Source organism: Hippopotamus amphibius, chromosome 2, assembly GCF_030028045.1.
Source record: "Hippopotamus amphibius kiboko isolate mHipAmp2 chromosome 2, mHipAmp2.hap2, whole genome shotgun sequence".
NCBI classification, from domain to species: domain Eukaryota; kingdom Metazoa; phylum Chordata; class Mammalia; order Artiodactyla; family Hippopotamidae; genus Hippopotamus; species Hippopotamus amphibius.
Window position 1 is genome coordinate 84,884,249 of NC_080187.1, and position 22,813 is coordinate 84,907,061.

The 22,813-nt window shown below is 43.9% G+C and overlaps 1 protein-coding gene across 9 annotated transcripts in view; it reads right to left on the minus strand.

Moving 5' to 3' along the window:
* The window catches only part of ADAMTSL1 (ADAMTS like 1), a 953,154-nt gene that overhangs the window by 126,465 nt on the left and 803,876 nt on the right, over positions 1-22,813 (minus strand). For all 9 annotated transcript variants that reach the window (XR_009051238.1, XR_009051237.1, XM_057720944.1 and 6 more), the window contains 3 exons: positions 12,297-12,476; positions 6,650-6,803; positions 4,675-5,800 (listed from right to left, as the gene is read on the minus strand). Coding sequence is in view for 7 of the 9 variants with exons in the window: in XM_057720944.1 (XP_057576927.1) it covers positions 4,675-5,800; positions 6,650-6,803; positions 12,297-12,476 (1,460 nt within the window). In the remaining 2 variants the exon portion in view is untranslated. The remainder of the gene's footprint in view (positions 1-4,674; positions 5,801-6,649; positions 6,804-12,296; positions 12,477-22,813) is intronic.

A 22,813-nucleotide genomic window follows, 5' to 3' on the forward strand; every position in this document is an offset into this window, starting at 1 on the left:
TAGACCTCTACATACTACTCTGAAATGTCTCCTAGACATGTTGTTGAATAAAAATCAAGTCAAATTTCTAAACATGAGTAATATCCCATTAAAAAACAAAAATCCTATGTGTGTACATGTTTTATGTATAATGCAATAAAATCTATAAAAATTCCAAAAGGACGTATACCGAATCATTAAGACTGACAGCCTCTGGGGAATAGGATTGAGGGCATGAAGGAGACTTGCATTTTTACTTTATTGATTCAGGTATTATTTGAATTGTTTTATAGCCTCTTCATTACTTCTATAATAAAAAAAAGAAAAAATCAAATATTATATTAAAAAATAGGAGTAAAGTCTAGCAGTAAATACATCTGTTTAGCTTTAAGTGAGCACGTCCGAAACTCATGTGGTCAATGAATCCCTGTTTTGCGGATCACTTGGAAATGACTTGTACAACAAATTTTGAAGTTACTGTGCTCAAAGCTCTCCCCATTCTCCAGCAACATATGGGTTTTCACCTTCCGTGGCCTTCTATAAATGAGTGAAGGGGGTAGATCAGAGAGGATCTGCTACAACCCCCCTCATTTTTGAAACAAAAGGATTAAGGCCATGGAAAGTTAAGGGCCTCCTCAAGACCAGCCTGAAGCCCTCAATCCTCATCTAACTCCCCCTACATCTTTCCTGTAGTCACCAGTAACCTACGCAGGCTGTGACTCTTGGATTTCATAATCTCCAGCACTCAAGGGAGTCGTCAGGACCTCTGAGTAAACCACGGCCTCAATATTCTCCCTGCAGTTCCAGGTAGAGCAGAGTCCTAATCATCCCCTCCCCCATCCGCATGGCCTGTCTCCTGGTACAGCTTTTAGGAGGAAACAGTCACTATTCAAAGGAAGGGACCCTAAAAGAAGCTGGTAGAAAACTGCAGGGGTCTTGAGGTAACTTGGTATCCCTAGTGAAGTATAGGAGATGCATGTAAACATGAACTTAGTCACTCAAAACAGCATGAGCTTGAGTTGGCAGAACTGGGTTTAAATCTGCTCTCTTGATTCTGCCTTTTACTAGCTATTTAACATCGGTCAACTTCGTTAATTATGATGAGCCTCGGTTTCCTCATCTTTGAAATAGGGGTATCAGCTCATACATTATACCTTGCAGTGGACATTAACAGAGATGACGGCTGTGGAAGTTGCTAGCATGGGGGCACAGTATCTGGAGTCAGTCAAGAAATGTTAATTCTCATCTTTTCCCTCACACAGCCAACTGCTACTCCCTTAAATCTCAATTAACGCCAATCCTGGGCAACAGGCCAAGGGGATATGAATGAAACAGTATCCACACTTGAGAAACTAACTGGCTGGTGGCAGGCATGGCACGATTTGGGCACCATAGGTGTGACAGGCACAGTGACAGAGGTGAGTTCCAGCGCACCACCTACCTGAGCACCAGGGTACCACTTTCAATCAGCACCTATCATCCTGGGGGTCTAATGCCAGAGCTGCCTCTTCATGACCCAGGGAGTTCAAGGGGATTTACTGCAACTTTGGCCTCACCCACAAATTCCTTACAAAGATTTCTGGAAAGCACCACAGAGATCATGGCAGTTAAGCTGATCAAGGAAAGTATAAGCTGGGGAGGCCAAGAAGAAACAAGAGGAGAGGTTATCATCATAGGCTCTCAGAACATACTGTCTGCATTGAATCCTTGTCTCTAGTGCTTCTGTGTGGATCCAACATCTGTGCCACAGCTTTTTTATTACTGATGTGGTAACAATAATAGTCCTTATCCCACAAGGTTTTTTTTTGAAGATTAACCAAGATAATACCTTTAAAGCATTGAGCACAGGGTCACAGAAAAAATACTTAGTATTGTTATTAAAGCTTTTTGATCTGTAAGTGCTCAGGCTGAGAGGCAATAGTATTGACATTTCAAAAGCACAAAAGATGTGGGCAGGATGGACAAAGTCATGTTTGTTCACCAAGTCTCAGAAAAGCAGACAGATTCTACTCTTTGGGATCAAATAAACTTGGTATTGAATCCTTAGTCTGGCCCTTACCAAAGTGTGACCTTGGGTGAGCTGCTGAACCTCAATTTTCTACGAGAAACTGGAGGATAATGTCCATCTTGTGGATTGACTGTCAGAAGAACAAATACAGTAACATATAAATAAGCCTGGCACACTGCCTGGCACAAGAAATCCTGCCATCTTTCCTTCCTTATGCAAAGCTAGCAAGCCAATGAAGAGGATTAGCTGAACAATAGTATTTCAAGTAGATTTAATGAAAAGAGCGTGCTCCATGGATCCAGAGAAGATAAAAAGTTAAAATGAGGACTCTGAACCAGAGACTTTAAAGGTCCCTCCCTCAGCCATGGACTATGATTCTTCCATTGACTGCCTATCTGATTTTTTTTAATTAATTTTATTTATTATTTTTTTGGGGGTACACCAAGTTCAATCATCTGTTTTTATACACATATCCTCGTATTCCCTCCCTCCCTCGACTCCCCCCCCACCCTCCCTCGAGTCCCCCTCACCCTCCCTGTCCCAATCCTCTAAGGCATCTTCCATCCTCGAGTTGAACTTCCTTTGTTATACATCAACTTCCCCCTGGCTATCTATTTTACAGTTGGTAGTATATATATGTCTGTGCTACTCTCTTGCTTCGTCTCAGCTTCCGCTTCACCCCCCGTGATTTTATTTTAATAAATTTATTTATTTATTGTCTGTCTTGGGTCTTCATTGCTGCACGAGGGCTTTCTCTAGTTTCAGTAAGCAGGGGCTACTCTTCGTTGCAGTGTGTGGGCTGCTCATTGCAGTGGCTTCTCTTATTGAGGAGCACAGGCTTTAGGCGAGCGAGCTTCAGTAGTTGTGGCATGTGGACTCAATAGTTGTGGCTCAAGGGCTCCAGAGCACAGGCTCAGTAGTTGTGGTGCACGGGCTTAGTTGCTTGTGGCATGTGGAATCTTCCCGGACAAGGGCTTGAACCCATGTCCCCTGCATTGGCAGGTGGATTCTTAACCAATGCACCACCAGGGAAGCCCTGCCTATCTGATTTTTGTCACATATCTTGGCTCTGCCACCTAATAAATGTGATCTTTAGTAAGCTGCTAGACTTGGTTTCCCCTTCTGTGAAGTGTGAGTAAAAATTACCTCTACTTCCTATGGCTACTATTAGAATTCAGTGAGATAAAACACAGGAAGAATTTACACTTGCCCAGAAGATAGTTACTACTCAGTCAATGCCAGCTATCTTTGTTGTCAGGGCCACTATAAAGACTAAAGAACATGTCCGTATGAAGCATGGCATGCTGCTTGGCACATAAATAGTATTAAAAATATTGTTATTATTCTGTAAAATAGATAGTGGGAAGTCGTTGTATAACAAAGGGAGTCCAACTGGAGGATGGAAGATGCCTTAGAGGACTGGGGCGGGGAGGGTGGGGGGGACTCGAGGTGGGGGGAGTCAAGGAAGGGAGGGAATACGGGGATATGTGTATAAAAACATGATTGAACTTGGTGTACCCCCCAAAAAATAATAAATAAATAAATAAAATTATTTTAAAAATATTATTATTATTACCTCTTCAATCACATTTTTTAATTTAAGCTCTTTATTGGAATATAATTGCTTTACAATGCTGTGCCAATTTTTAAGGTACACCGAAATGAATCAGCTGTATTTATACATATATCCCCATATCTGCATCCTCCCATGACTCCCTCCCACCCTCCCTATCCTGGCCCTCTAAGTCATCACCCATCATCGAGTTTATCTCCTTATGTTATGCAGGAACTTCCCACGAGCTGTTTTACATTTGGTGGTGTATATATGTCAAAGCTACTCTCTCACTTCGTCCCCGCTTCCCTATTGCTCCCCCCTGCCCCAACCCCGTGTCCTCAAGTCCATTCTCTACATCTGCATCTTTATTCTTGCCCTGTCACTGGGTTCATCAGTACCTTTTTTGTTTTTTTTTAGATTCCATATATATGAGTTAGCATACGGTATTTGTTTTACTCTTTCTGACTTACTTTGTTCAATCACTATTGATTTTACATTATGAATGGCTATGGCCCAAGGAAACTAGTAAGTAATACATGCTGTCATCCCAGTAAAGACACATCAAAACAGAGACACCAAGAGAGAGTAGGATAATTAATCACAGGTCCGACTGGGAATAAAAGCTTTCTGGAACAACAGCCTTGTCCAGCCCAGACAGAGGACGGGCTCACCCACGGGCAGCAGCAGGTGCTGGCCGCACTCTCTCCCCAGCCCTGGGGGACCACACACACGGAGACAGTATCCTGGTGTACAAGCTTCTCAGCCGTTCATCTCACAAAATGGTAATGTAATAATGCCTTGGCCGGGAATGATAGCTTTCTGCCAAAAGTTCAAAGCTATCCAGAGAGTATCTCATTAATCTCTGGGATCCTATGGGGATTGGGGTTGGTAGGCGTTCTTACTATTACCTTATAAAGATGAGCGCAAACAGAGAAAGTAAATACCTCGTCTTTGCTTCAACAGTCTATCAGTGCCAAGAAAGGGCTTGAAACTCAGGCTGTGAGCAATCCCTGGGGCCCAGTGCTCTAAGAACTACTTTTGGAAATACCTTGAAGGAAGAATGAATAGGGTGCCTCCCGCCCACTGTGGCCACGTGCCCCCCTTCCCAGACCGGGATAACTGCCAAACTCACCTGTCACTGAACTGAACCTCTTCTCCGTTCCTGGCCCAGCTGATGGTAGGCCTTGGGTTGCCTATGGCCTCGCAGTGCAGAAGCACACTCAGCGTCCCGCTGGCCAGGGCCACAGTCTGTCCCAGGTGGGTGACCACCTCGGAGGCTGAGAGCTGCTGGGCGGCTGAGATCTTGCGCAAGATGATGGGCTTGCGGTGTGGCCGGCGAGAGCCGCCCCCGCCCTCGCCAGTGGATGAGGTCCTCAGGGAGCTGCTGAAGCCTGACACGTGTTTATGAGGAGGGATGGCCACTGGCGGAATCCTGCGCTCGGACGGCTTGAGGAGCGCATCCTGGTGCTCGAGGTGGCTGCGGAAGATCTCCTGGGCCAGCTGGGCCACCAGGTGCTTGCTGTAGACGTCGCGGAGCTCCTCGGGTTGCTGGGAGAGGTTCCGGAGGATGTCATCCAGGCGCTGCTGCTCGGTCACCATGGTGAAGGGCAGGTGCAGAAGGGCCTGCTCGGCATTCTGGTCCTCCTCTGAGGACGTGTTCCTTTCAGTGGAGTCCTGGACTTCCCACGAGGCGAGCAGCTCTCCGGGCCAGCCTCCCTGCTCCAGCAACCTAGAGACCAGGTCATCATAGCGGCTCCCAGCATCGCCAGGGAGGCCCCGCTTCTCGGCCTTGCTGCCGTTGGAGAAGATGCCGTTCTGGTGTTTGTGGGTCTGCAGGGCCTCCTTCGGGCTGTACTTCCTCACCGCGAGGGCCTCCTCCTCGCTCCGCAGGCTCAAGGGCCGGCCCACCAGCTTCCGGTTTCCTCCAATGAGCTTAATCACAAACTGCTCCCGGGCCGGTCCCGCCGAGCAGGTGTAGATGCCCACATCAGAGGGCTTGAGGCGGTGGATCTTTAGGTACCCAAACGGGGCCACGGTGACGTGGGCAGAGCTGATGAGGTGCTGGCCGTCTTTCTCCCAGGTGATGAGGGGCTTGCGGAAGCGCCGCGTGGGACAGCGCAGCACCACTGCGGTCTTGGGGAGCAGGTAGGCGAATCCCCCCACGACGAAGTGCAGCTTCCTCTGCCGGCGGGTCTGGATGTATATCTTCCTTGCTGCCACGATGTGAGGGCTGTGCTTTGTGGATGGCCGCCCGGGCCCTGGAATGAAAGCAATGAAAGGGAAGGCAGATGGATGGAGAAAGAGAAGCAGAGAGCAGAGAAAAGGGAAAGTGAGGTGCAGCGACAAGAGCCAGGGAGGGCAAAGAGAAGAAAGAGACAGGGGGACAAAAGAGAGAAGAGGGAAAGAGAGCGCTTCAGAGTTAGCTTTGGCCAGGGCCTTCATTTACTGCCTTCTGTTTTATGGGAAGAACTGGCTGCCAGCTGTGGACCATCAAGCTGCTGCCACAATCAAACATGGGAGAGCTAATGAGGTGGAGTGAGGCAACCTGCTATCACCCCGCTGGGTTTCCTACCCCAAGAAGCTGAGATGCAGGGTTCTAGATGGAGGGCAATTCCAGGGGAAAGACAGTTCCTCTCATTAAAATGTCTTAAAAAAGAAAGAAAAAGAAATCAGCATCATAAAAAGATGCAGAGGAAAAAGGGGAATGTCTCCCTTTTGGGTCCTGCAGAGGACCAGGGCCCCCGTGTACATGGGGAGGAGACCCCAGAAGCATTACACCTCTAGGGATTAATATTAAACAGAACAAATCTGTTAAAACCCTGGAGTGGGTAACATTAGACTTCATTAGTAATATGCTGACTCCCACTTCCAGATCTCCATATGCCAGCAAGTGAACTTTGCTCTACCTCCTGCAAACTGTTTTTCCAGCAGAGAAGAGTATTCTGCCTGGCCACCTGTAATTAAGATTCCTTTTCCATCTCCAGCTGAGCTCACCAGCCTAATGCCCTCCGAGGGCTTTATTGCCGGACCATCTCCCCTTGGTCTCGGGTTTAGGGAAAGTTACTGCTCTTGCTGTCTCCCCATTCCCAGGGCTCTGACATACTCACTTGCACAGGTGGCCAGCATACAGGGCCTGATGGATGAAGAGAACGGCAGGGGCGGGCACAGGGAGGAATTGACAATAGCGGAGACACCGGTTTTCAGCACCTTCTGGCAAACGGCACTTCGCGTCTGGGTGCCCTCCCCGCAGCTTGTGGAACACTGGTGGGGAAAGAAGGGCCGAATGCATGTAAAGGCAGGGAACTAAAGGCTAATGGGTTTTGTATGGGCTTGCAAACTCACCAAAATATGAGAAAAGTTGCTTGGAAAAGCAATAGCAACTGAGAGATACTAATTATGTAACAATGTGGGAAGACATATCCACATTGTAGCTGCATTCTACTCAGATTTTCTAGTCTCAGGTCTTCTGTGGATATCTCACCTGTTTTTACTTTTACAGCCTGGGCTTTAGAGTTACAGAGTCATAGAGTCCTATGTTCAAATCCCACCTCAGTATTTCATTAGTTGGCAAGTTACTTAAACTGTCTGTTACCACTTTGTATACTTATTTTGCAAGGCTGGGAATTAAATGAGAGAATATATTTTAAATTTTCACACACAAAAATGACATTCAATAAATCCTTTCTCCTTCCTTTACCAATGAATTCTAATATTTTAATGTCAAGTATCAGAGAATTCTTCTGCACCTACTTTGTTTGAGGTGGGGTACTAAATGGTATGGGAGGGACTTCCCTGGTGGCGCAGCGGCTAAGAATCCGCCTGCCAATGCAGGGGACACGGGTTCGAGCCCTGGTCCGGGAAGATCCCACATGCTGCGGAGCAACTAAGCCTGTGCGCCACCACTACTGAGCCTGCCCTCTAAGGCCTGCGAGCCACAACTACTGAGCCCGTGAGCCACAACTGTTGAGCCCGTGTGCCACAACTACTGAAGACCACGTGCCTAGAGCCCGCGCTCCACAGCAAGAGTAGCCACAACAATGAGAAGCCCGGGCACCACAATGAAGAGTAGACCCCGCTTGCTGCAACTAGAGAAAGCCCGCCTGCAGCAATGAATACCCAACACAGCCAAAAATAAATTAATTAATAAATTAACTAATAATAAAAATTTTAAAAAAAATGCTGTGGGACAAAGATGTGCAAGATGGCTCCTAATCTCAAGGGGATGTCATCAAATGAGAAGAAATCCAAATGCATTGTTAAAATGAAATAGTATATAAGGGAGTGTAGAAATCAAAACCACAATGAAATACCACTTTATAATCACTAGAATTTCCATAATCAAAAAGACAGACAATAAGTGTTATTATTATAAGTGAAGATGTGGAAAAATTAGAGCTTTCCTATATTGCTGGTGGGAATGTAAAATAGTACAGCTCTTTTAGAAAAAACTTTGATGATTTCTTAAAAAGTTAAGCATACATTTACCATATGACCCAGAAATTTCACTCCTAGGTATCTTACCCAAAAGAAATGAAAACATACATCCAAATGAAGACTTGTATGCTAAGTTTAACAGCAACATGATTCTTAATAGGCGAAAGTGGAAACAACTCAAATATTCATCAATTGGTGAATGGATAAAGGAAATGTGGTATATCTGTACAATGGAATATTTTATTCCACCATAAGAAGGAATGTCCTGATAATGTGCTACAACATGGATAAACCGTGAAGACATTATGCTAAGTTGAATTTTATAGTACATTAATTAGACCTCAATAAAGCTAGTTAAAGAATTAAATAGCAATAAAAGAATTTAGTAAAAATATAAAACTAAAAGTCAAGTGAAATATTATAATATTAATGCTAACAATTGGTGAATGCTTATGGTATACTAGTGATTCCCTGGCCTAGTCTGTAAGATGGTTCAGTCTGGATGGGTTTAGAGAACCAGGGGTGAGCATGGGAGGCAGGGAAATATCCAGAATCGAGGTAGAAGAGTTCAGTGCGCAAGGCCAAGGCAGGCTTGCGGGCAGAGCTAAACCAGTTTGACTGTACAGAGGGGCCAAGTGGAGAGTGTCAGGAGCTCAAGAGGTAGTTTGGGGCCAGATGTTGGAGACTTTTAATTTTCAGACAGAAGGTTTGGAATTGGTCCATAAGGCAAGGAGGAGCCATTAAAGAGAGGAGTGAAATGATGAAAGAGGTGTTTTGAGAAGGTTAATCTGGCAAGAGTGTCTAGGAGGGATGGGAGTAGGAGATGGATGGCAGACAGGGATGTCAGTTAAGGAGGCTGCCACGGTAGCCCAGTCTTGAGATGATAAAGGCGTGAACTAGGGTCATGGCAGCGTGCCACGTTAACTTGAAAAATGACAGTAGAAACCAGAGAATATTATCTCATGTGTTCAAGTTTTATATGGTAGCCCATGGAAATGAACTATTACATGCAATGCACTGTGATATCCACCACCCTGAAAACATTTAAGATGCAAAAAATGGGGATGAGAGTCAAGCCCACTGTTTTGTTCCCTGATGATCGTGGATCCCAGGTTCCATCCATCCCTTATTTTATTGTAAATGACGGCCCCAAATCCAGGGGTCAGGTGGGATGGGGCTAAAGAGCCTGGAAACTTTAAAAGCCTGGTCATTTTAGTGCTGCCAAGGAGAAAAATGGAAAAATGGACTGTGTCAGAAGATGAGTTTATGATTTTGATCAAGTCTACTTCTTTCTCTAGACTCAATTTCCACATCTCTAAAACAGGGAAACTACACTTGAGCAGGGATTTTCAAACTGTGTTCTTTACATTGAGGAAGTGATTTAGGGACTTCTAAGGCAATCTGGAGACCCAACCCCTGGAGATCTGGGACCCCTACCCGCACTCCGACCAAAACAGCTCTGACTTCTTCTGCTTTAGATTTCTGGCTTCATAGTAACATTTCAGTGGAAAAAAAGATTTTGTGGCTTTAATTTTTAAAACAACAACTAGGCTATAGGATCTCCTAAGTTCCTTCCACCTCTAAAATTGACTACTCTGACTTTAATCTCTTTTATATTTTGGGGAAGGAGAAATTTCCATAAAAATATGACTTAAAATATTGAATAGCCATCTCTTTCAGAGATGCAACTGTTTCTTTTAAGGAAAAGAAGTAAGGTCTTTTGAGAGGTCTTTTCTCAGAACAGAATCTGAAAGTAATTTTATTTGAAGTGTTTTAAAACGTTGGCTTAATTCTGTCTCTGAGGGATTCTGTGCAGTAACCATGAGATTAAGCCCAGATAGTTGAGGATGAAAAACACCCACAGATCATCAGGTCTTCCTTTCTCCAAGGGGAGTCGTGTGTGTGTGTGTGTGTGTGGCGGGGTGTGTGTGTGTGTGTGTGTGTGGAATGCATGTCGCATCCCAGCCAGAGGGCCAAGGGAAGGGTTGTTGGGATGACAGGGCCAACTGGAACCTCTGTGAACATCCCAGGAGCACTTTTGCTGGGCACCAGCTTGAGTTGAACCCCAGTGAATCGGGGTTAAAATCCCATCATTCCCAGCCCCTTCTCAATGTTTGGAATTTCCATTCACCAATTCAGATAACGCAGAACCTAGGAACATTCCTTGGATAAAGGCTAACTATTCCTAGTTCCCAAAATGTAATTTCCTCCTCCTAGGAAGACCAGCAAAGCCTGTGGGAGGCCTCGGCCATGATCCTGGGTCCAGCCAGTCAAGTTAAGTGCTTTATTTCCTCTCCTTTTCCTGACAGTGAGGAGGGATGGAAGAAAGTCATCATCATAATAAGGGTTAACTTTTACTAGGCACAAAGTACTTTATATGCATCATTTAATTTAAGCCTCCCAATAACCACGTTAGTGGACACTATTATCATCTCCAATGTTCAGTTAAGCAAACTAAGGCCTAGAAGTGTTAAGTAACTAGCCTAAGTTTATACAGCCAGTAAGGAGCAGAGTCAGGATTCGAACCTAAGTTTGCCTGTCTTTGAGTCTGAACTCTTAACTACGTGATACTGTTCTACAGGTCTCCTTTACTTAAAGGGACCCATGGGATTTCAATGCAGCAGTCTCCTTTCTTTAGTGCCTCATCACAAGGATCCCTCCTTCAAATCCTCTCTGCGTCCCACACAGAGACACAGTTTGTCCCAGAGGCCACAAACTCCAGGAGGATAATTCCAATACACACAAGTCCCTTTCTCAGCATCCCACTCATGCAAGATGATCACCGACAGACTTAGGAGAGCAATGCCTTTTACGATACACCCCTGGGAGGAAGTCTTTATCTAGAGCCACTTACTTGGCAAATACATCAGGGCTCTTGCCTGCACTGCTAGTTTTGTTAATGATTTTTCATATGTGATACCATACCCCAGAACAACATTCCATGGAAAAATTGTCACTGACATGTTTACGCATGTGCATATACATATGCTCATTCCACACGTTTAATCTTTTATCCTTCTGAAACAAAATTATTTCTAAAAGATGAAATAACAACCATTGCTCCTTCTGTTCTGAGACATTTGCGGGGAGCTACCATCAGAAGGCAATTTTACTGCCAAATTACAAAATCTGTGGTGATGTGGTTTACCTCTCAATTGCAGTGCCCTTTGCAGGCACCATCTGATGACCTCTACATGGGTTGATAAAACACAGGGCAAGAATTCTCAGAACACAGGTTGAAAGACGTGGCATCTTAATTTTCAGAGGCAGATTTCCCCTCTGGGGAAACAAAGGCTTCTGTGATGTACTTTAACCAGCAACAGCTCTGTCCTGTGGGTTGGACAGTCTACAAAGGAGGCAGTGAGATCAGCAAGGCCAATTCAGATGCTTCTATGCAAGAAAGGGGAGGGTCTTGAACCTGGTTGGGACACAGAGATTTTCACTTCAGGCCTTGTAATTCTGTTCTTGGCCGTGTCTGCTTGCGAGGCAATACTTTTGAAGGGATTTCTCTATGGAAGACACAAAGGTCTATGAAGCTGGGGGAGTTGTAGGCAAGTCAAAGAAGGAACAGAGGCTGAAAGCAAGTTGAAGCTGGGTGTCAATGAACTAATTCATGCTAGTGTTCGAGTAGGAATGATTTAGAGAAGTAGGTTAGTTGGGGGGTCTATCCCTAACGTATGAGGTAAGTCAGGAATAGTAACACTGATGCAGTCATCTCCCCAGATGCAGGACGATGGGGGAAATCAACTTCTCTTGCTGGGAAGCTGTTGATGTTTTGGAGCCAGGAAACTGACAGGAAAGAGGCAGGATTTCCTTGGCCTTTTTTTCCTAATAAATCGTGTGCCTCATTGTCCAGTAACTTGGAAGAGAAGAACTAGAGAGGCTTTGCCTTTCCTGAGGAGAGACCAGAAACATCTGGGAGTATGAGATGCAGGGGGCTCAGGAAGGTGGGAGTGAAGGCAGAGGAAGAACCTCGTGTTCTGAGTAGAATCCTGGGCCCGGAGAGTACAAGTGAAGGAGGCCTAGTTTTGTTCCACGAAGGGCCCATTTACAATTCCCTGCTTCTGACTGTTGAGTGAGGGCTGGCTGCGTAACTCCCATCCCTGCTCCATGTATAACTGATTCACTTGCTGTACACCTGAAACTAACACATTATAAATCAACTGTATGCCAATAACAATTTTAAAAAAACCACCAAAACTCTGTTCCACAGTGTTAGGAGGATTCTTTTGTTCTGTTCTCGCCTTCTGTATCTCTAAGTTTGGGTGCCTTCTCCTCCTTAAGCCTCTTTCATTATCTCCTTCTGAGAAGCATACCTACCTCTGTCCAGTCAGAGAGCAGCCACTCGCTGGGACAGTCATCTCTCTTGCAGGCTTGCTGGGAGGCTGGTTTGGGGGCTGAACAGAAGGTCTCGGGAAGCTCCAAGAAGCTGCCATCAGCCATGCGCTGTTTGCAAAGAACCTCGCGCTTCTGGATGCCCCCTCCGCAGGTCCTGGAACACTGGCGGAGGAAGAGAAAGCAGATCCCACATAGGACAGTAGCGTGTTTGATTGCCAGTTCCTACCTTAGCCTTGGCTGAGTCAAGAGTGAAAAAAAAGAAAAGGAAAAAAAAAAAAAAAGAAAAGGAAGAAAACCCAGCCCAAGGGATTTTGCTTCCTCTCCTTGAAATAAGTTTGTAGTAAGTTCTACACCCTCCACGCAATCTCAAATATTTAACTAGAGCATCCAGGAATTTCAAGGGTCTTTAAATCTTAGAAAGTGGCTTCTAAACTATGATTTGCAGTCACTCAAGACAACTAATTTCAAAGGTTATATAATAGCGTGTTAAACATATTCATGATCCAGTGAAAATAATCTGTGCTGCTTCCAGAATGAACAAGAGAGAGCTCCTGCCATCCGTGTAAATCTGGAGGAACTAATCTGCAGAGAAGGCAGCCCTTCCTCTCTCTCTAAGTGTAAACATCCATTCTACCCTATTGGAGGGGCAGTAGATTTGAGGCTTGGTTTTCTGAAGAACTCCCTGGAACACGTTTCTTACAGGAGTGGTGTTTTTTAGGGCAGTGGGAGCAAGAGCCATGGAAATTTGGGATGTGAGAAAAATTGCCTCATTTTAGTGGTTTTCAGCAGGACCCCAAGCAAACACATCGTTTACATATAATTTAACAGTTATCATCCAGTTGCATGAGGGGGGTGCGGAAGGCTGTTATTCCAAGACTTTGTCCCTTCCCTTGCAATAGCAGAGCAACTCCCAGTTTTTAGCTGGGTACATGACCTTTTGGCATACAGACTATATTTGCTGACCTCCTTTGAAGGTGCCTTATGACTAAGTGCTGGGCAAAGGGATATATGTGGGAGATTGTGTGCAAGTTGAGGGAAATACCCACAAAAAGAGAGTGTGGCATTTTCCCCTTGCCGTCTCCTCCTTGCCGGCTGGAATATGAACACAATGTCTAAAATGCAACCTTCCATCCTGGACAGTGATAGGCAAAACGATGGAAGCAGCCTATCTTCCTGGCTGTGAAGCCACCATACTGACTCTGTGTTCGTAAAAGAGAGAAACACCTTTCTCTTGTACTGAAGCCATTGTGACTTTGGGTTTCCTATCATTCTTAGCCCATCTAACCCTAGCTAGAGAGACAAATACTGTATAATATCACTTACATGTGGAATTGAAAAAATACAACAAACTAGTGAATATAACAAAAAAGCAGCAGACTCACAGATATAGAGAACACACCAGTGGCTACCAGCCGTGGGGAGGGGCAACACGGGGTGGGGGAGTGGCGGCTGCAAACTGCTGGGTGTGAGGAAGGCTCAAGGATGTACTTACAACACTGGGCATATAGCCCATATTCTCTAATAACTGTAAGCGGAAAGTAAGCTTTAAAAATCAAATAAAAATTTTTAAAAATTAAAAAAGGAGGCATAGGCACAAACGCTAAGAAACAGAACAAAGAAAAAAAATCTAAACCTAGCTCATCTATCAACCATGGCTACTCTGTGCTGGGTGGATTTTATTGTAAAAACTCGAAAGAGGTCTCTGCTTTCTTCACGAATAGTCCCTCTTCTTGAATCTGCTGCCCTTGTGCTTGTTGAGAAATTAGGCCCGGGTGTACAAAGCTGAGCATTTGTGCTGTAAGAGCTTCTTGTGCTGCAGCAGTGGCCTCTCAGAACTCATGGGGGTATGTGCTCAGTGGGCTGGACTCAGAACCGCAAGGAGAGTGTGTGCCCAGAGTCAAGGTTAGGATGGTGACACAGTGCTCTCGAGTAGAGTTAGGATGCTGCTGTGGCCCAGCTGTCACCCTCTTATTCAGTGGTGCCAATTCTAACGCACTTCAAAACCACCTGGGAGCTTTTAAAAAGTCCTGACTCCCGGGCCCCATCTCAGATCCATTAAACTCTGGGAGATATGTCCCAGACATTAATTTTTTACGTTAAAAAAGTGGTTTTAAACCCATCAGGTAATTCTGTGCAACCAGGATTGAGAACCATTTCTCCAAATGAATGCCCCTCCACCATTTCCAATGGGAATAAAATAAACGTGGAGGGGAAAAGCTGGGACCCACAGCAGCCTGTTAGAGCCGGTGGTTGTTTGGAGTATCTTACAGGGTGTATGAGTGTCCATTCACTTTGAATAAATGCTCCCCGAATAAACAGGAAGCTGAATAAGAAAAGCTCTCAGATTTAAGTACCTTACTGAATGTGGCAATATTGAAAAATGAAGGTCAATTTTCTCTCTTTCAAATTAAGGAAGTGGATAAAAACGGTTGTATTTTAAGGGTAGAGATGTAACAAAATGTACTATAGAGTGTGACCACTCACCTAAAATAGCAGAACTGGGTTATCACTTTGCAGATAGGACCTGATTTAAGGGACAGACCCTCAGAGGATTCCCACCCCCAACACTATGAAATTCTGTGACAACAGGATGACAAAAGAGGTACAAGAAAAGTAAACAAACAAACAAACAAACAAAAAAACGGCTTGTTATTTTGAAGTCTGATCTACACAGAAAACTTGCAGGAAATTCTCAACACCCAAGGTTAAAGTCAGGCTCCTGAGGATGTCCTCACACTCTGAACTGCGTTGAGCTTCCCAGCCACGTCCCTTGCCGACCTGCTCTGGGCCGGTGTTTTAGCTGCAGTGGACAATCTGCCCTTCCCTGGGCACACAAAGGCCTCCTCTGCTCAGGCCTTTGATCACGTCGTTCACTCTGGCAGCAATGCCCTTCACCTCTCTGTCCATCCAGAAACTTCCAAGACATCCTTGAAGGCCCAGCTCAAGGCCACTTCTCCAGGAAAGCCTCTGCTAACCCCTCTGCCTCATGGCATGTAAGCCACGTCCCACCCCACGGTGACCTGGAAGGGGAGCGCGCATCCCCTATCAGGGCGGCTTGTTTATGGGCCTGCTATTTGCCTCCGCCTCCCTGTGTGCACACAGGATTATGTGACTTTTGAGGAAAGGGAACGTATTCATCTTTCTACTCCCCAGTGCCTAGTATAGCGTCTGGCAAAGAGTGTACACTTCATAAATGTTTGCTGAACTGATGACTGGATGAACGAAAGAGCCAGCAAGCCAGATGTTGAAAAGATGCAAAACAAACATTCAGCTGATGGGCTGAACATCCACCTTTTATCAGATTGTTTTATCATTAGCCAGAAGCTGCTTCTAAGTCGGTCAGCGGCGGGTTTCAGCCAGATGAAGTGCGTACTCTGCTGGGTGCTTTGACCCTCCAGGGATGGCAGACAACCCCCTGGCTGGGTTAACGTCTTCAGGGATTTGGCTTTTAAATGCTTGTCTCATCTTTGCTCAAAAGGTTTCCCTGCTGTGTACATTGATGTAAAGGTGGTTTTCAAATTTTTAAAAAAACTGTGGAAGATGAAATTTGAAATTAATAAAGGTTGCAAAGTCTGTAACGACTTTGTGAACAGGTCGAGGTTACCTAGTGAGGCTGAAGGTTCTGATGTGAGAGGCAGAATGCAAAGGAGAAAAAATGTTGAAAGGAGCAGCAAGAGAAATTTAATAAAAAGAAATGAAAAATGTTTGCTTTATGAATCATCATGGAAAATAATACTGTGGTATGAAGAGGTAGATCTCTGGTAATGGGTATTGTTTTAAAATAGATGCCATAAACAGGAAAAATAACCAAAAATAGCATTCATATTGCTTATCCTTGTTGCCATGCATATTTCATGATATAAGGTCATGGATTCATTAGTTTTATAAGAAAAGTAAAAACAATACAATATGAGGAACATGTAAAAGTTATGTTTCTATGCAAAAATACAATTGCCTGAGTGTCCCATATTTTTAAAGATTTCCCATGATCTGCACGTTCATAAATTCTGCCTCTTTTGACATTTTTGGTTTATGTTGACAGTTCAGTTCACTGAAAGCTGAGTTCATTTCCTTGGTACCTCAAGTCATACACTGAGCCCAATACAAAGTGCTGTCTACATTCTGAGGTCAACTTGCCAGTTTTAACATGATGTGCTCTGCTTTAAGCTTCTAATTCATTTTATTCCTTTCTTCATTCGCTCATTCATTCTTCCATCAAACATTTCCTGAGTACTTGCTGACTGCCAGGCACTGTATTAGGTGCTGGGGACTTAAGATGACTACAAAATGGTCACTACACCTCAGGTATCTGCAGTCCAGTCACTGCGCTTTACTACAAAGTGTGATCAGTTTTACAAAAGAGGGAATACAGGGGAGAGTACAATCAAGTCTTTATGGAAAAGTTGGGGAAGGCTTTGCAGAGGGAGTGACATAGAAGGGGTTGGCCAGGGAGATAGGAGCACTGGCAGAATCTGACCCCGTGTGCACAGACAGAGGTGATGAAGGAACACGGCATGTTCACACACCTCTGAGGAGTCCTGAGAAGGCAGAGCTTAGGGTTCATGGGGACGTGTAGTTGGGGAAGGAGACTGAGAAGGCAGATGAGTAGCAGACAGTGAAGGGCCTTGGACATAACTGGACATACTCTTAAGACTGTGGGGTGTCATTAAGGGTTCGAAAGTAGGAGGTAACATGATTCAATTTGTAGCAATGATTCAGGCAGCAAAGTCCGATGGGTTCCAAAGAGTACCACCCTGTGAGATATTAATACGTGTGCCAGGAGAAATGGTTTCCTACTCAAATAAGTCTAAATGAAGTGCATGCCGTACCCCTGTTTGGGGGTTCTGAGCACATATTAATATTTTAAAGGCTTGACAGAGGGCCTGTAGTAAAGAACCACTGATACCAGCTTGGGAAACATCAGATCAGAGTTGGGCGAGACAGCACAGGGAGGGCAAGTATCAATAAAAGGCTGTTTGCAGTAGTTTGGTTAGTTGCGAGTGCTGGAACCAAGGCAGGGGCAGGAGGATGAGAGAGGAAAAGAGCAGGGGGCTTGGGGAGATACAGGAGGTGGAATCAACAGGACTTGAGTGTTGACTGAGTGTGAAGGACAAAAGGGACTGAGATGGCTCCAGTTTCTCACTGGAGAACAGGCTAGACAGTGGTGTCACCTAGAGCACAAGGTCTTCCTCCACAAGGGAAGACCAGGTCTGCAGGGGAAGGTGGCAGGTAGGTGTGTTATTGAGCTTGGTGTTAAACCTTCGAAATTTGAGATAACTTTGCAATACCTGAGATTGAGAGGTTCAAAGGGCAGTTAGAGAGGATGCTTAGTATGTAACAGTGATCAAAACTGAGTCAAACTGAAGGAAGACTCAGAAAAACAAACAAACAAACAAACAAAACAACACGATGACTGGAATCTCACTCACTAAACAAAATTCTTAAATAAGAACAGAATTTCTCTACAGGCCATTTTGTGGATTGAAATTATCTTGTTCATCTAATATCAATTAAGCTTTCTCAACGCTGGATGCACAAGGGGTGTGCAGGGTTTAACATTCTTGTTACCATGTGAAGCATGGGTTAGAATACCCACTAAAATTCAGAGCAATTGTTAAAGAGTTTTCTGCTAATAAATAAAAACAAAAACACTTCACGTGTGAAATTTGAATTCTGATCTCTGTTTTGCTGACATTAGTTGTTGCTTCTAGAGGTAGGATCAAGCATCCATTTCTTTATGAAATACGCTACTAAAAAGTAAGATAAATATCCCAATAGATTTTTTTCCTCCCTGGATACAACATTTTAAATAAAGATGGTGTGTAACTCGTGAGGATTTACATTTTAGTCACTGGTATATAACAAAACTGATGACTACATTGACTCTTTCTGCCAGAATTCAGCCCTCTAATCCAGACCAAAGTCATTCTTTTTTGTGTGGTGTGTTTGAATCTAGAAAATGAAAAATTTAATTCTCAAGCATTTATGGTTATCATTAAAATTCTTTTTTTTTTCCCTGAATATTACCAGCAGGGACTCTTCTCTCATATATCTTTTTACACAGCTAAACTACAGGCATTTTGATTTGTAACCCTGATTTAAAAAAAAAAAAATGTTTACAGGGAAATGGCCACATAATCACACTTTTAAGCAAGGGGGGAAAATAGAGGCTGTGGTGATTGTGTCAGTCTCTACACAGATGTGTGCAATATGTGTGTACAGTGGGTGGATGCAATTCTGCACATAAAACACAGGAAATATAGAGAAATATAAATGATGCTTCAGTGTGGACTCTCTCATTCATTTCTCTTTAATCTTCCTCCTTTTTTTTTCTCATTTCTGTTTTAAAGTTAACTTTTAGAATAAAAACAAAGAAGATTGATGTATACAGAGCTCATAAATAGTGCAAGAGGAATAGTAGTAGAAAGCAGACTTTTAATCTCAAGGATTTTGTGCTAATGGAGACTATTAGGGCTCATCAGACCACAATCTAGCAGACTGTAATAGGCTGAGTCATGACCCCAGAGATATCTATGTCCTTATCACCGGAACCTGTGAACATGTGACCTGACATGGTAAAAGGGACTTTGCAGAGGGGATTCAGTTAAACGTCTTGAGATGTGGAGATTACCTGGGTTATTGAGGTGGGCCGGATGTAGTCACAGTGGTCCTTATAAGAGGGTGGCAGGAGGATTGGAGTCAGACAGAGAGGGTGTAAGGACAGAATCTGAGATTGGAGTGAAGCACTTTGAAGCTGGAGGATGGGGCCATGAGCCAAGGAAGCCAGAATCCTCTGGAGGCTGGAAGAGGTGAGGTAACAGATCCTCCCCTAGAGCTTCTAGTAGGAAAGCAGACCTGCCAATACCTTGATTTTAGCCAAGCGAAACTGATTTCAGAGTTCTGACTGCCCAAGCTATAAGATAATAAATTCATGTTGTTTTAAGCCACTGAGTGTGTGGTAATTTGTTACAGCAGCAATAGGAAACATATACAGATTAACTGCCCTGGATAAGGCAACAGAAACTGAGTTTTATGTAAACTGCTGATGGTAGGGCTAATATCAGATTTCCTCACAATTTAACACTTTAACGCAAATGGTAAAGAGGTTTTGGGAATGATGCTCTGCAGAGTGGAAAAGAGAATGGGTTCTGAAGAACACAGAAAATACTTTTCCACTGAGTGGCTATGTGAGCCGGGGCAATCACAGCCTCTCTGAGCCTTGTTTCCTCAAAGGGTTGCCGTAGGGATTAAAAAAGAAAATGAAGTGCAGTAGAATGAGCTCTACTACATAAAATCTGAATTCATGTTAACCTCACAGTGCTTCAGTTTCCTCATCTGTAAAATGGGGATCATAAGAGTAGCTATCGCATTAAGGACAGTGAGGACTAAATGAGTTAAATATAAAATTAAGGGCCTCGAATGCACTTGACATAGTAAGTGCTGTTCTTTTTAGAATGAGAAGCAGCTCCTGAAGTGTATCAAGTGCTCAATAAATGAAGAGGCACACTTGCCATGGATCTTTTCGGCACCATTGTCTATGCTTCACACACCTGCACGGGTGTTGTGGGGTCTCACTGAGACTGGGTCACTGCTGTTACTGACCTGGCGGTGTAACTCAGGAGTCATGGGAAGGCGCCAGGTAAGGTGGTGTGTGACTGTTAAAGGAGCAGCACTGACCGTGAATGCCATGTGACTGCAGAGCGGGAGGATAGTAGAGGAGTCCTGTTGGGAGAGGTGGGACTCCTACTGGCTTCAACAAGCAGAGGGGAGGGGAACTGCAGGGGGGCAGGGAGAAGCGTGGGCAGAAGGAATGTACAAGCAGGGATGGGAGAACCACCGTCAGAGCTGGGCAGAGGCAGACGTCCAGAGGGATGAAGGCTTGACGGAGCCATTTGCCTTTATTCAATGGCAATGGAGAGTCATTGAAAAAAAATCCTAGCAGAAGACTGTCATGATCAAGCTGTCTCAGAGTGACTTATGCATTTATAACAGTGGTTCTCAATCATGGTGCTGTAACACCCTGGTTGTGAAAACAGTCTCTCCTGAGATGTATAAAAAGTAATATAATGGATAGACCTAGAGAGTATCATTAAGTGAAGGAATTCAGACAGAGAAAGACAAATATCATATGATATCACTTCTATGTGGAATCTAAAAAAGTGATGCAAATGAACTTATTTACAAAACAGAAATAGACTCACAGACATAGAAAATGGTTACTGTAGGGGCTAGCAGGGTGGTGGTGGGGAGAGACAAATTAGGAGTCTGGGATTAGCCGATACACACAGTTATATATAAAACAGATAAACAACAAGGACCTACTGTATACCACAGAGAACTATGTTCAATGTCTAGTAATAACATATAACGGAAAAGAATCTGAAAAAGTATATATAAAACTGAATCACTTTGCTGTACACCAGGAACTAACACGACATTGTAAATTAACTATACTTCAATAAAAACTTTAAAAAAGTAATATACAGCCAACACCAAAGATGATGATGATGAAGAGAAGGAGGGGGAGGAGGAGGAAGAGGATGTGTGTATATTTAATAAATTAGACAGGATTCAAGAGACTAATGTACTAAACATGTTCAAAAAGCCAACTAAAAAAACTCAAGAAGCTATTGTAGCTAGATTGGTAAAGATAAATGTTAAGTGCGTCTGTCACATAAGACCAAAGATGAAAAGCAAGGGATTCAGTAGTAAGAGGCAGAACTGAAATGAAGATGGCCCTCTATAAACCAAAGCTAGGATTAGAAATTAGATTTGTGTTTCATTTCTGCTTAATTGCTTTTAAACTAAAACGTTAACATAAATCCTTGGACTCCATACTAGTCTCCTCAGATCTGTAGAATGTGTAAGTATTGGCTGCTTGTTCTTTGTCAGGCAGATGCTCTACAAAGGACGAAGGAGGTTGCATTCTTAGCTGGTAAATGATAATTTACATGATTTATGGGTTACCCCCCCCCCCCGGCCCCGAGAAAGAAAATCATATGTAATACACATGAGGTGAGCGGCAGCCCGATATTCAAAAAGCAAGGAGGGGGTGTTTCGCCCCTCAGATAGGTCAATGTCCATCAGGTTGTTATCTGTCTTCCTTTAAATGAAGCATTTGATCCACTCTCTCTTTTTCTTTCATATGAAAAAAGACTGTAAACTGGCTGTTGAAGAACTGGAGACCTCAGCACTATTTCCTGGTGCATCCAGGCAGCTAAATGAAAAAGACCATGTAAGTGCACCACTGCAGGTCTCCCCTGTCCCAGCAAGGACTGTCAAGGGACTAGAGTGCTACCCAGGCAAATGGATGGTCTATAGCTGATGTCTTAACTAAGTGGTGTCCTAGGACAACAGCCAATTAGCCGGGAGACGCTTACATTTCTCCTGACTTATTCCATAAGCACAAACAATGACTTCCTCTCTCCTAATAGATGGTCAGTAATAGCTGATTTTGCCTAAAAAAACTTAAGAAGTAGGATTCTAGGAAATGATATAAGAAGAATAGCATATTGTTTCCTCTACATTCAGAGAGATTCTTAAAAGTGACCAAGAATTCCTACGTACTAAATGTTTAACAGGGATTTTTCTCTGGAAGATAGAATCCCTAGTGGCTTTCACTCTCCGAGTTCTTTATTTCTTACTATGTTTGAATATTTTTTCACAATTATTATGTATTGGGTATGAAACGAGATCTTTTTAAAGGTATACTAATAAAGTACAGTCAGTAATTTACTGGTTAAACTTTAAAGAGTTGTTTACTATTACTTTCCTGATCTGAAAAATGGACTTAAATCCAACTCGTCTCAAAAGCTTCTCCCTAATGAAAGGAAATAGAAGAAGTTTTCAAAATAAATTCAGGTTTTAACAGGCCCAAGGTCGATGGAAAATGGAAGAGTAACTGACTCTTTAGAAGTCCACTGGGGACTTCCCTGGTGGTGCAGTGGTTAAGAATCTGCCTGCCAACGCAGGGGACACAGGTTCAATCCCTGGTCTGGGGAGATCCCACATATGTGGAGCAACTAAGCCCATGTGCCACAACTACTGAGCTTGTGCTCTAGAGCCTGCAAGCCACAACTACTGAGCCTGAGCTCCCTAGGGCCCATATGCCACAACTAATGAGCCGGGAGCTGCAACTATTGAACCCTGAGTGCCTACAGCCCATGCTCCACAACAAGAGAAGCCACTGTAATGAGAAGCCCACACACCGCAATGAAGTGTAGCCCCCATTTGCCGCAACTAGGACCACCAGACGTGGGCATGGTAGTGTTGGCAACAGACCAAAAAAGGTCATGTATATGCATGTGCTCTAAAAACTGAAAGAACAGCATAGGTTACTGCCATTATTCAGCAGCATGTGTGGCTTCTGAAAGAGGTTGGTGTTTCACTGACTTTCACAGTCAATATTATGACCTACGACCACGAAACAAACCTATCAATAGGATACAAAGTAAAACATTTCAGGACTTGTGGGTGGTACTATTGATCTAGTCATTCAT